The sequence below is a fragment of the Corvus moneduloides genome, chromosome 20 (assembly GCF_009650955.1).
Source record: "Corvus moneduloides isolate bCorMon1 chromosome 20, bCorMon1.pri, whole genome shotgun sequence".
Lineage (NCBI taxonomy): Eukaryota > Metazoa > Chordata > Aves > Passeriformes > Corvidae > Corvus > Corvus moneduloides.
Genome location: NC_045495.1, coordinates 531,532 through 544,372, shown reverse-complemented (window position 1 = coordinate 544,372; position 12,841 = coordinate 531,532). Strand labels below are relative to the sequence as shown.

Genomic DNA, 12,841 nt, shown 5'->3' with positions numbered 1-12,841 from the left:
AACAGCAAAGGGGAAGACCCTGTTCTTCCCAAGCCCTGCAGTTCCATTAATTTGGTTCAAGAAGTCCCACAGTTGCCAGCACTGAGTGTCTGCCTTGTCCCTGCAGATCAGCTGGCCTACAGCTGCTTCAGCCACCTGATGAAGAGGATGAGCCAGAACTTCCCCAATGGAGGTGCTATGGACACACACTTCGCCAACATGCGGTCCCTCATCCAGGTGAATCTGGTTTAAGGGTATCTGAAAAAGACAAGGTTGTGGCAGAGGCTCAGGACTCACCTGATGCCCCAGTGAAGGGCAGGAGCTCTAAGGAGCGGGGTTCAGGTGTGACTTAAGAGCTGGGGAGGAGGAGTTGTAAGTGGATTTGTAGAGTTACAGCCTGAGGGCAGAGATGGAGGCACGGTGGAGGGACGTTTGCCACTTGTTGAGAATCAGTAGGATCTTCACCTTGTTGCTTGGACCTTTAAAGTCATGAAGATCAATTGTGACTCCTCAGGCCAGCACTGAGCCAGGGCACCCAGGTCACAGCACTGGCACACACAGTAAAGGGCTGTTCCTGTGCTGATCAGCTGCTCTGACCATCTTCTGGGATGAGGAGCAGAGTGGGAGTCCAGCACCTCTGACCGTGGCTGCTTTCAGACCACATCGTGACAGCTGATGTTTTCCATTCTAGATTCTGGACTCAGAACTTTTTGAATTGATGCACCAGAATGGAGATTACACTCACTTTTACTTCTGCTATCGCTGGTTCCTGCTTGACTTTAAAAGAGGTAATAATGTTCTGTGCCTGTAGTTTAGAGTTAGAATTGCAATAGCTCTGTGTTTTGGTGTGAGTGTCTGTCAGGATGGTGAATGGCAGCTGGGATCACTGAAGAGTTTGTAGCCAGGAAAGGTTATGCAGCTCTGAGGTGAAACAGCACTGGAATGAGTCTGAGCTTAGAAAGGGGAGCTGCAAATTCCTGCCCAGTGCAAATGCCTGTTTGCTCAAGGTGGTCCCACTCCTGTAAGCTTTGATACCTCCTGTCTAATCCCTGTGATAGCAAGGAGCAGCTCAGCAATAGCTCAGGAGCTGCTGTACTTTGAGTGAGGTGCCTTGTATCATGTGGGAGCGCCCTGGATTCCAGGATCCTTGCACGAGCACACTCCAGCAGGGTTGGTGCTGACAGGCCCACTGCAGAGCCGAGATACGCCTGGACACACGGTCAGACCTGCAGCCTGTCACACAGCCCTGTACAACACCCCCTGTGCTGCTCTCACATGGTCACTGTGGTTCAGGTACCTTCCTGGGCTTGGCTCTGCACCACCACACCTCCAGGCTCTGGCAGTTGTCCTTTAAAGCCAGTTCTGTGCCTTACGTGCACAAGTGACAGGAGTTGGCTGGAGGAGAGGGGGATAGGAAAATGAGGAGTCATCAGGTTCTGTTCATGTCTGAGTAAGGCCTGTAGACATTGGCTGGGGGGGGGACATGGTCAGTTGAATAATCAGATGCTCTTGTAATGTTTATTCCCATTCAGAATTGTTGTACGAGGATGTATTTACAGTGTGGGAAGTTATTTGGGCAGCAAAGCACATCTCTTCAGAACATTTTGTCCTTTTCATTGCCTTAGCACTTGTGGAAGTTTATCGAGAGATTATCCGTGATAACAACATGGACTTCACTGATATCATCAAGTTTTTTAATGGTAAGAGCCATTTTGATAGAAAGTAATGAGACTTTGCTCCTTCTCTGGTCCTGAGGCTGTCTGGTGCTACTCATTTTAAGCTCTGAGTCTCAATGCTGGGACCTGCAGCACAAGGGATTCATCCACTTCTTCTGTCCTTAATTCTCCAAAACCAACCCCCTGCAACTCTTTGGCATTGCTGCTTGTTACACTAATTAATTAATGCTAATGCTACATGAATAGCAGTGCCAGGGCAGGAAGGTGGTGCTGACAGTTTTGTCTGTGTCTCTTAGAAATGGCTGAGCACCACGATGCTGCGGAGATCCTGAGGATAGCCAGAGACCTTGTCTACAAAGTGCAGACACTGATTGAGAACAAGTGACCATGGGCAGGCTGTCCCCAGGGCCTCGCTGGGAGCCACTGGATGGAGCATTCCTTGCACTGTAATTCCCAATGGCGTTTTAATTGCATCTTCCATGTAATGTAATAAATAGTGAGGAGATGGTAACAGACTTTTAAAACCCAAACTTTCCCTTCACCAGACGAGGCTGGCGTTTGATAGTCCTTGTTACACTCACTTTGTATTTCTAGACAAAATCTTTTTGCATTCTCTATTTCCCTCTCTAGAAGACATCTGTCTTCATCTTTGCGATGTTGAAAGGGGGGATTTGACCTACTGCAACATTTCTATTTTGACTTACTGCACCTTTAAAGCCTGGATGCACGTTGTGTGCTCTGCCAGAAGCTGCCATGGAGGCAAGGCCAGGTCCACTGTTGGAAGCATTGGATTGGGTCCTTGGAGGAGCATGGTCCTGGACTCCCTGTCTTTGCCTTGAACATGGAAGAGAATGTGTCTGAGCTCATGTTGCTAAAACATTTGGGTTTGTATTTAGCAGTGATTAAAGTGATAAGGTTCCTGGCTAGGAGAATGGCCTTAACCTAAGTTCATGGGAGCAGTTGATGAGCTCATTAGCTAAAACCCCAGTTTGGCCTTGGCTGACTGGCTCACACTGCTCAGTCTTCGTGGCCCACACAGACCTGCCTTTGTTTTGCTTTGCAAACTGACCCTGTGACCACTCCCAGCTGCCAGGACCTGCTCTGTGCTGTTCAGGTGAGCAGGTTCAGCCCACAGACAGGGCTCTGCTCACGCTGGCAGCTCCTGCTCCCTGTGCTGTGCAGAGCCACGGAGTCACATCCCATGGAGAGCAGATGGCAGTGCCCAGCCTGCTCCAGATCACTCACTGCACACTCCTCCTCCTCCCTGCTCTGCAGAGCTTTCTGGGGGGAGTCTCCATGGGATCCTGCAGACACAAACCCGGCGCTTGTCTCTGCGAGCAGGATCAGCCCTTGCCAGGTGAAGGAGCTGGAATTGCTGGGGGGCTCTGAGCTGCTGCTGCAGCCCCTGCTGGGTGTGGGGCCCTGCTCTGGGCCCTGCTGATCCCCAGTCCTAGCAGTGCCCAACCTCCACAGCCTCTGTGGCTGCTTCGCAGTCCCAAAAGTGCTCCAGGTGCATCTGTCCACTTGAAAGCTGAAAAAGTATTTTTAAAAGAATGAGAAGAGTGAGAAAAACCTCCAACTCCCAGAGCCCGGGGAGTGATGGATGTACAGATAATACTGCACTATTTTCCTTTGGTATGCTGGGAATGTTCTGTACAGCTGTTTCACACAAATCCAGTCTGTGAACTTTGCTGTATTTGTTAGAACATTCTATCTGATTGGATTTTATCAATGTTGTGTATTATTTATTTTTGTTGGGAGCAGACTATTCTCTTTATTGCTCAATTATTTATGTTTAAATGTAACTTATGAATAAATACTTATTGTCAAGGCATCCCGTGGAGCTCTTTGGGACCGATTTCTCTCCTCCCAAGGTGATTCCAATGACAGAACAGGGATGAGGCTATCTGGGAGGATAGGACGAGATGTAATTAATGTTTCTCTGATGAGCTGCATGGGCTGTAGTGCTAAAGGCAGTAAGTAGGTCACCAGCAAGTAGACTCCTGAGGTCCTGTAGAGGACTTTAAGGGCAGTTTTAATGTACCCACTTGGCTGAGCCTGAGCCAGCCCAGCCCAAGAACAGAAATAGGCTTATGACAAGTGTTAAAAAGTAAAAGTTTCATCCTGAAATTTTAAGCCTGACTGCGCTGCAGCTGCATCGAATCCAACTGAGCTGCTGGACTTCCAGAAGAGATCCTCCTCCATCACTCCCAGTCCCTGTTCAAACCCCTTAAACTCCTCCAGCTATGCCTCCCCTGCAGCAGGGATGGTCCTTCCTCAGTCTCACCTGGCTGCTTGGCTGCTACTGGCAGTTTTTGAAGTGGTGTTCCAGGTTTTTAGGCTAAATAGGTCTGCCTGGAGATGAGTCCCTGGGGAGTTACGGAACATTTTCCCATTCCACTGTAAAAAGGCCCAACAAAGGCCTCTGTGTGCAGGGGTGGGTGTAGCCCTCCCTCAGCCACTGCTTGTTACAGCTGCTAATTGGGTATTTATCCCTATCAACAAGGATCAGCCCTTTTTGAAGTGCATCCAAAGACATGTTGGCCTAAATAAACTCCCAGTGTCCTTGTGTCCTCTGCATTCACCTGTCTGCATGGTGGGACTGGGGTGGGCAGAGCACCTGAGCACTACAGCTGGGCTTACAGCTGGCTCTTGTCCCTTTGTGCTTCCCACACATCCCCCAGCGGTCCCTTTGCAAAGTCTCAGTAATTTTTAACGCAATTATTTAGACCTGTGGTGTTTCCTCCACCCCCTCTGCCTGAGCCCACCCGGGGGTCCAGCCCCACCCCCTGACCTGCTGCCCCCAATGCCACCATGGGGTTTGACTTGCCCTGTGCTGGATGACCGTCCATGTCCACCACGTCCACCACATCCACGTCCCAGAGACCAGGGACCAGGAGAACCTGGGACTCCAGCATCTGCAGGAGAGAGAGCAGTTACACAGGGGGCAGCTCTGGCCAGGCTGTTCAGCCCATCCCTCCTCGCCCTGCACAGCCCACAGCACAGGACAGGGCCCGACTGCCTAACGGGTGGGAGAGTCCCAGCAGGGAGGGTCCCAGGCATGCTGCTGCTCTGCTGGGCCTCAGTGGGGCTGGCAGGACCCCTCTGCCCTGGGATGGGCTCTGGCCCGAGTCCTCTCGGCTCAGCAGCAGAAGGGCACATGACAGGGCACCGTTTTCCAAGTTCTCACATATTCCTGAAGCTGCAGAGGCTTTGCTTTCCCCCTGCACAGCGTTGCCAGATCCAGACACACACGGCCCTCGTGAAGCTCTGTGCCTGGTCCGGGTGAGCTCCAGCCCTGCGGATCCGTGACGCACCTGGAGCGGCTGCGATGGCTCCGGAGGGAGGGAAGACATTGGTCTTGGAACTGGGAAATCACAAAGAAAGTGAGGGATCTGCATGCAAAGCATAGGGAGGAAAATGCAGAAACCTGTTTCCGATTTCAGTGCATGTTTATTTCAGGTTTATATTTATTTCAGGCAAGTGCTTATTACATGGATATCATTCATGTTGGATACCTAAATTCTGGAGCATGAAGAGCCAGTATTGTACAGCTGAATAGTAAAAATACAATATGTACAAAATTAGTTGCTTTTTCACATAGCAGATGTATCCAAACACATAAAAATCTTTACAGTCTAGTTTGTCAATATTCAGTATTTCAGTAAATTGGTAACACAGTGACACGTCCTCACTGTAAACACGGACTGCACCTGCCCAGGTGAGCGCGACGTGGGGGCTCCTGTGAGGTGCAGGGGAGGGACGGGGGCTCCGGGCCAGCGATGGCAACGACTGGGCTCACAATCAGCAGCTCCAGTGACACATTCCTAACGCGGGGAGCACAGCGAGATAAAATAAATAAATAAATGCTTTAGGCAGGAGGGAGGGAGGTCACATGCAGTGACAGAGCAGGGGGTCCCTGCTCCCACCACAGCTCCTCACCCAGCGATGCCCAGGCTGGGGCCTGACCAGAAGCCAATAAATCATTGGGTGGTTGCAGTCAGTCCCTGATATCTCGCTCTGTCAAGCCCCACCACACTTTTGGCTCAGGTTGTTAAGGCGTATCCATAAGGCATTCGCACCGGGATCCCGCTGGCAGCACGCGGGCTCTGGCCGGAGCGTTCCCGAGGGCCGGCCCGGGGCAGCACCGCAGCCAGCGCGGGCGCCTGTGCCGGCCACAGCAACACAATCTCGGGGAGGACATGCCTGCCTGCCTGCCAGCCAGCCAGGAAAAATCTCACAACAGAGACGGCTGGGCTGGGAGTTTGGGGCATTCCCCTGGTGAGCCGTGGTGACTTCTGCACCAGCGCTCCCTCACACTCAAATTCCTATTCACAGCACAAGGAACAGGGTGAATCAATGGGCCTCATCCAGAGCTAGAGCAGAACCAGCCATGCCGTCCTGATGAGGAGCACAATGACATCCCATGGCCCCTTCCCACCAAATCCCAGCACAGAACAGCCCTGTCCCCACACCAAGAGTGCAGGGATGGAGGTGAGCAGGGCCTTCCTTCGCTGTTCAGCAGCCCCAGGCAAGGAGCGAGCCAGCCTGGGAACAGCCAAACACAACCTTTGCCAAGACTGAACCCATCCAGTGCTGGGCTCGGGCTGGTACTTTAATAGTTCAAGTTTGGATTATCAAGTTCTGTGTAACAGGGACAGAAGGAAGCCGTGACTGATTCTATCCACAGCCTATTTTCCTTAACACTAAACATCCACTTCTAACAACTGATGTTTCACTCAGGGAAGAAATAACCTAAACATAGTGTTATAATCCATTTTAATCTGTCCCCAATGGTAACAAGGGATGGAAAACAGGCAATAAGTATGAGGGTTTTCCTCTCCTCACCCCCATAGCTTTCAGAATCAAAATAAGATTGAAATGAACAACTGTTCAGAAAAAAACATGCCAAGTCTCAGAGGAGCCTCACCTGCGAGTGCTCAGAGCTGCCCACCCCCATGCACGCTCCAAGAGCCCTACAGCAGGCACGTATCTAACTAAGCTAATTAAGCAAGTGCCTGAACACTGAGACAGGCTGAGCCAAAGTCCTGCTCAGGTAAGCAGAGGTCAACTGCTTCATCTGGCCAAGGCTGCTCACCCTGCTGGGGACACTTGATACCCATCACAGAAAGCAAAGGGGCCAAACAAGCACCGACCACATCATCACATGGGGCAAAGGACATCTTCCCTCTGACCCCTGGCACATGGGGGGGTCTCCCAGAGCCCCTTGTGCCCACCCAAACTGGAATAGTTCTCACTTTTTTTTCTTTAAATGCAAAAAACGCCCTCAGGATGCAAACCAGTCCAAAGAGACACAGGCTACATACGAAAACCAGACACAATAAGCCTTGCATTGCATGTCTACAGGAATCTACCAGGCGTGCGTACGGACAACCACACCGACACCGACACAGCAGCGACACCTCACCTCCACCTAAACCACCCAAAGGCATTTTTTTTGTTTCTTTTGTTCTTTTGTTACAGAAGGCCACTTTGAAATAAAACAAACAAAAAAAAGACAAGGAGCCCAACAGCAGTGGCAGCAGCCAGCTCAGTGGGATGATGAACGCTCCGGACACGCCATGGGCGCCTGGAGAGCAGAGGCCTCTGCTAAGGGCCGTCCCCTTTGTCCAGCTCTGCTCAAGAAACCAAAACCCAGCCGTGCCAGTGGCCAGGGGCCCAGTGGTGACACGGGAGCCCCTCTGGCCTTTGACACCCAGCACTCAGCCCCAGCACGGACAGACAGACGGACACACACGCGCGTGCAGAAAAACCCCGACGGCAGCAGTTTGGCTCCAGCCCTTATTTCCCCATGTGAGATGTGGGTCACCAGCTGCCCCCGGGGACATGCAACCGCTGCCTCTCAGATCCCACTCAAGCAACTGCAGAGAACATGGGAAATCAGATCACTTCCCTTCCTAAGCTAAACTACGCAGATCTGGCTAATTTTTACTGGTGAGGTCAGGAATACATTCCTGTATCTAAAGTGTCAGCGTTAAGAGCTCTTTTCAGGATCATTCTAAAGTAGCAGTTTGGGTTCTTTGCCCTCTGCCTGCACTTCCCTGGCAGGCGAGCTGGAAGTGGCTTTGGCAGGCTCCGGGGCTGCCGCGGGCAGGCTCAGCCCAGCCGGGCCAGCACCAGGTTCCCTGCGGCACCGCTGCCATCCCCGGGGTTCTGTGCCCACAGATCTGCTCAGCTTCAAACACCCCCGGCCGTGCTGGCTGAGCTCTAAGCACGGGTCCAGCTCCTGAGCACCACTCGCCTGTCGGCAGTGGGACACGGAGCATGCGGGCTGCAAGGGCACTTGCCCTCAGCACAACCATCTCCACTGACAAACAAGCTCTGAGCCAGGTGTGACAGGACAGAAAACCCTCTCAAACTACAATGTAGAAACTCCATTTTCTATTGTTTCTGTGGTATGGTTACCAATAACTAATATTATTCAACAACAGAAGAGATTTCTTGTAAACTTCATATTTATTGATTTTTTGGGGAACAAATTAGATCTTATGAATCCCCAAGTGTACATATATATTTATATATAGCTTTCTCCATAGGGAAAACATGTATCAAAGGAGGAGAGACATTCCTAAAGTGCCCCTTTATCATACAGTACTGAACGGGATTTCTAAAAACATCAGTGTAAATCCAAAGGTTCTGAGCAGGAATAACAGAGGTGGAGAAGAAAGGGCTGTGGCTGCTCTTCTTCCCACAGACTAGAGAAAAGTTGGCTGACTTTAAAAAACAAAAAGAAAAACCCCAAAGAAATGTTTCTGGTAGCCCTGTAAAAGGCAGATGAGAACAGGGGTACATAAGACATCTGGAGCAGCTCATGGGGCTGGCCAAGGGGGATGTTCCTAATGGGGAGGCCAACACCTGTGAAGGGGATCAGACACACAGCATGGCACAACTCCCAAGGGAAAGAAAAACTAGCCAGGATACAGGACTGGGCAAAGTAGGGCCACTTTTTGCACTCTAAACTGTAAGGGAGCAGAAGATGAAATCAGCAGCAGCCCTGTCCATACAGCACAGGCCATTCAATAACCCATCAGAAAGCTCATCTCCCTGGGGCTCAGCCAATGCTCCTGCACTGAGCCCATTCTCAACCCAGCTCCTTCTTCTCTCGGAGATTTTGTTATTTTGTGAGTTGGAACAGTAAAAAGAGGCAGAAAAACACATCCTCCCCCTCCTGATGCCACTGCAGAAGGCAAAGCCACACAGTCCCTCCTGGGAAGGGAGGTGATTCTGCTGCACATACTCAGCCTTGAGGAGCTTCTGATGAGGAGCAACTGACCCAATAGCCAACCCTACCTCAAATACCAGCACACAACGGCCTCCTTGGGAAAGCACCTGCAGGGACAAAGGACAACCAAGCCCCGGCAATTCTGGGAATCCCCCAGTGTTACTGGTGCACTGGAATGAGAAAAACCATCTGCTTAAATATGGTTTTAGGATAAGAAATTCTTCAAGGTTTGCCCATTCTGCAGGAGCTGTGCTGGTAGCACAGCCAAGAGCTTCCTGAACTCAAGGATACATGAAAGAAAAATAAAACAAGTGGTAACTGGGGCTTTATAAACAGACTTTACACAGTTCCCAGTGACACCTGCTCAGAAGGCACAATCACCCCTGAACTCTGCAGTCATTTCTCCTGCCTCCAGATCAGTTTTAACTGGGGACAGTATGGAACAGGCAGATGTTCTCAATTAAACCCCTGACGCTGTTCACAACAGTCCTCAACAGGCTGAAGTCCTGCTAGAGTCAACAGGTCTTTTGGGCAGAGTATGGATGCTGATCTCCTGCAGGAGACCTCGCCCCACGCTGGATGCAGCCGGGTGCAGAGTGAGGAGTGATGGCTCAGCTGCCCTGACCTCCTCCTCCTCTCCCAGAGCTCCAGGGCACATGCTGGGATCATCCTCCCATCCTGCTCTAAGAGAACAGCTGCTGGCTACAGCAGCATTTTGCCTGCAGTAAGGACTGTGGAATACTTGTTTTAAAAAGAGGAAGACAGAATGGAGATCATTTACAGCAGTAACTACGCACACAGTGCAAGGACCAGAACATTCAGCCAGCAGCTCAACATGTCCTAAGCAGCCTCCCGGGCAGGTACCAGCAGAGCCAAACAGCATTCCTGCTCTCCTGGCTCTCTGGGATTTGCCACTGACCTCAGACAGGTCTGCCCCAACCACCGGGAAGGGGGAACAGGAGGGTCCTGAGAGATGAGGGTTCTTTGGTGCACGTCTCACTGTCAGACACGAGCTCTCACTGATCTCCTGCAGCAAACCCTTATCCTGCATACGGGAAGATTGCTTCCCTGTCAAAGGGAACAAACCTATTCGAACTGCCTGCGCTCTGGAAGGGAACCACATCCCCATTTATCCCTTTCTGAACCCACCGGCTCCCACACCAAAGCGTGGTCAGGACAGAACAAACTAACAAACATCAACCCATGCAGCAAATCTACCTCATTTCTCTTGGTCTTCTTGTCCCAGGTTCCATCCACCAGGCCACAGAAACGCCCTGCAAGCTGCCAGCACAAAGCACGTGCCTCTGCCAAACAACAAACCCGAGAGACCTGGGGGGGCTTGGACCGGTAAGAGGGACCCTGACCTGGGCCATGCCATGCACAGAGATCTGAAAAATCAATTATTGCATCAGCAAACCAAGCCAGACAAAATACAAATTCCCCCAAAACCATCCAAACAAAGCATTGTCAACCATTAAAATAATAAAAAACAGTATTTTTTTGACATAGCTATAAAAATCAAGTCATTTATAAAATGGCAACAAATCAAGTCTGGTTGTGTATTCTTTTTCCTTTTATTAGACAGGACAGAGAATTTCCTTAAAATGCCATAACAAGTCACAGTGATTTTAGATGGTTTTTGAAATGTAATATATCGATGGGAAATACCTTTAACATGGTTTGACTCGTGGTTTGTTGTTGGGGTTTTTTTGTCACTGTACTCTGGTCCACCAAACCATCTATCTTATAGTTTCTTGTTTAGAGAGGACACTCTGTCTTCTTCCTCCAAAAATGAATTTTGTCTCATAATCCTGCAAAATAATCAACCTTACAAAAGGCCTTCAAATGTTATATTTATATATATATATGTATATACATATATATACACACACATACACACATATATATAAATATAGACTTCTATGATTTTTTTTTTCCCATTCTACGCAACGTCTCGATAAAGAGATCAGCAATTTTTATTCTACAAAGAAGCAACACGTAAGAGGGCAAAATTAAAGTCTTAAGAACATCATATCCATAGTTCACTCATTACACATAAAAGGAAAAAAAATCACCATGAACAACTGTCTTTGAAGTTTCTCAGATTAGCAACTCCGAGCGCGGAGCGGCCCTGTCCCGGCGCTGGCAGCAGGCTGGGCACCGGGCGGCTCAGGACAGCCCGGCCCGGCCACTCTCGGCATTCCTGCGCCTCCCTCCCGCCAAGTCGGACGTGGTTGGAATGTATGGAGTTTCCTTAGGAAAGGTTCCCAACAAAGACCTCGCTGTCAGACCGTCCCCTCTAGGCCAGCTTCAGCGTGCTCACCGGGAACGACGGCATGGTCACCATAGTCACCGGGTTTAGGACCGTCTGCCCAACCAACTGCGGGTGATGGACAACTTGGGTTCCTACGGCCGGCTTGGCCATCACGGCCGGCTGGCCCAGGCTCGTGGTGCCGTTCACTTGCTGGTGCGAGATGGTGTGAGCGATGTGGCTCACGACGGGCTGGCTGACGGCCACGGGCTGGGGGTAGATGGGCAGCTGCGGGCCCAGGTGGGCCATGTGGTTGATGGTGGCCGGGTGCACAGTGATGTGGCCGATGGGCTGAGCAGCAGTGGTGAGTTGCACGGGGCTGGATGTGGAAGGTGCAATGTGAGCAATGTGCTTGGTCTGTGGACCCTGAATGACGTGGTTGACAGTCTGGATGACCGAGGCGTGGGTGGTGGCGGTGTGGGCGATAACAGTCGATTGCACGGTCGAGGCCGCCACGATGTGAGTCTGTGCGGGGACGATCGCCTGCGGCGGGACCAGTGCTTGTGTCTGGAGGGGGGGCTGGGCGTGGGGCTTCTGCTGGATGGACACGTGTGGGGGCAGGACCGTGGGGAGGGGGGGAGCAGCATTGGGGGGGACGGTTTTCAGCAGCTCTGGGTGCTGGCGCTGGGTGAGTTTTGGTAATGAGTTCACTGGCCTGTCATCTTCCATATCTTCATCCATGTTGTCTTCACCCTCTGGAAAACATGAAAGGAAGAAACTCCCATAAAAAAGCAAGCAGAGCATGAACTGGACCAACGAGCCTCCCTAAAAGGCAGCCATCAGCAGAAGAGATGAGCAGGAGGCATCACTGAGCTACAGGCTGGTGGCACAATGGCACGGCACAGCACAAGGGCACAGCATGGCACAGACCTCTCCTTGCTGCCTGCGGGCCAAGGACCTGGATCCAGGCAGGTGTGACAGCTCAAAAACCCAGCTAGAGCAGGGTGCTCCCAACAGGCTGGGAGGTCTCACTGGGGCAGGCGAGGGGAGCACCATGAGCAGAGGCCAACAGAAAGCACCTGGCTGAGCTCTGTCTGGGCTGAAGTGGGCTCCTTCTGGGAAGAGGAACAGGGTTTCCTTTCCTGGCCAGTTGTTCCACTGGTCGGCACCACCCCTTCTGCTCCCAGAGCAGGAAGGAAACAGCCAAGGAGAAACATGGCAGCAGGTCTCTCGTCTGGTTCTGGAAAATGGACTCTTGTCCAGTCCAGGAAGTAAGGAAGCAAAGCAGGAACATACTGGTCCTGAGATCAGGAAGACAAGCCCGGCACCCTGCACTGCCTGCTCTAGTGCCAGCCATGCAGCAAAGAATAAAAATCTCAGAAGATACAGAAGCAGCAGGAACACCAGGGAAGACACTTCCCCTCCACAAGCTCTGGCTGGCAGCAGCTTGATGCGGTCACTTTTGGCAGAGGCCACTGCAGAGGGAACAGCTAGCACTTCTAAGGACAAAGCACTGCTACTCCCAGCTTCCATCAGCCTACACCTGGAGCCTGCTCCTACCAGCAGAGATGATGAGCCTGAACGAGAACCTGTGGTATCATCTGCCTGGCGTGCCAAGAGCAAATGCTGCCTTGAAGGAACTGCTGTGAATGGTTATGCACTGCTACAGCCTCTGTGTCTCTGGAAAGCTCT

The 12,841-nt window shown here is 51.3% G+C and overlaps 2 protein-coding genes across 8 annotated transcripts in view; one reads left to right on the top strand and one right to left on the bottom strand.

Annotated features, from left to right (window-relative positions):
• The window catches only part of SGSM2 (small G protein signaling modulator 2), a 39,672-nt gene extending 35,446 nt beyond the window's left edge, over positions 1-4,226 (top strand). For 5 of the 7 annotated variants that reach the window (XM_032129520.1, XM_032129515.1, XM_032129519.1 and 2 more), the window contains 4 exons: positions 107-216; positions 671-767; positions 1,512-1,679; positions 1,952-2,109. In XM_032129520.1, the coding sequence (XP_031985411.1) occupies positions 107-216; positions 671-767; positions 1,512-1,679; positions 1,952-2,040 (464 nt within the window). In that variant the 3' untranslated portion in view covers positions 2,041-2,109. Of the gene's footprint in view, positions 1-106; positions 217-670; positions 768-1,511; positions 1,680-1,951 lie in introns of all 7 variants that reach the window. The other 2 variants (XM_032129518.1, XM_032129514.1) reach the window with 2 other exon arrangements.
• An 862-nt stretch (positions 4,227-5,088) lies between these two features.
• Positions 5,089-12,841, bottom strand: part of MNT (MAX network transcriptional repressor) — a 36,239-nt gene continuing 28,486 nt past the window's right edge. Inside the window, exon 6 of the mRNA XM_032129522.1 lies at positions 5,089-11,904. Coding sequence (XP_031985413.1) covers positions 11,198-11,904 — 707 coding nt within the window. The 3' untranslated portion in view covers positions 5,089-11,197. The remainder of the gene's footprint in view (positions 11,905-12,841) is intronic.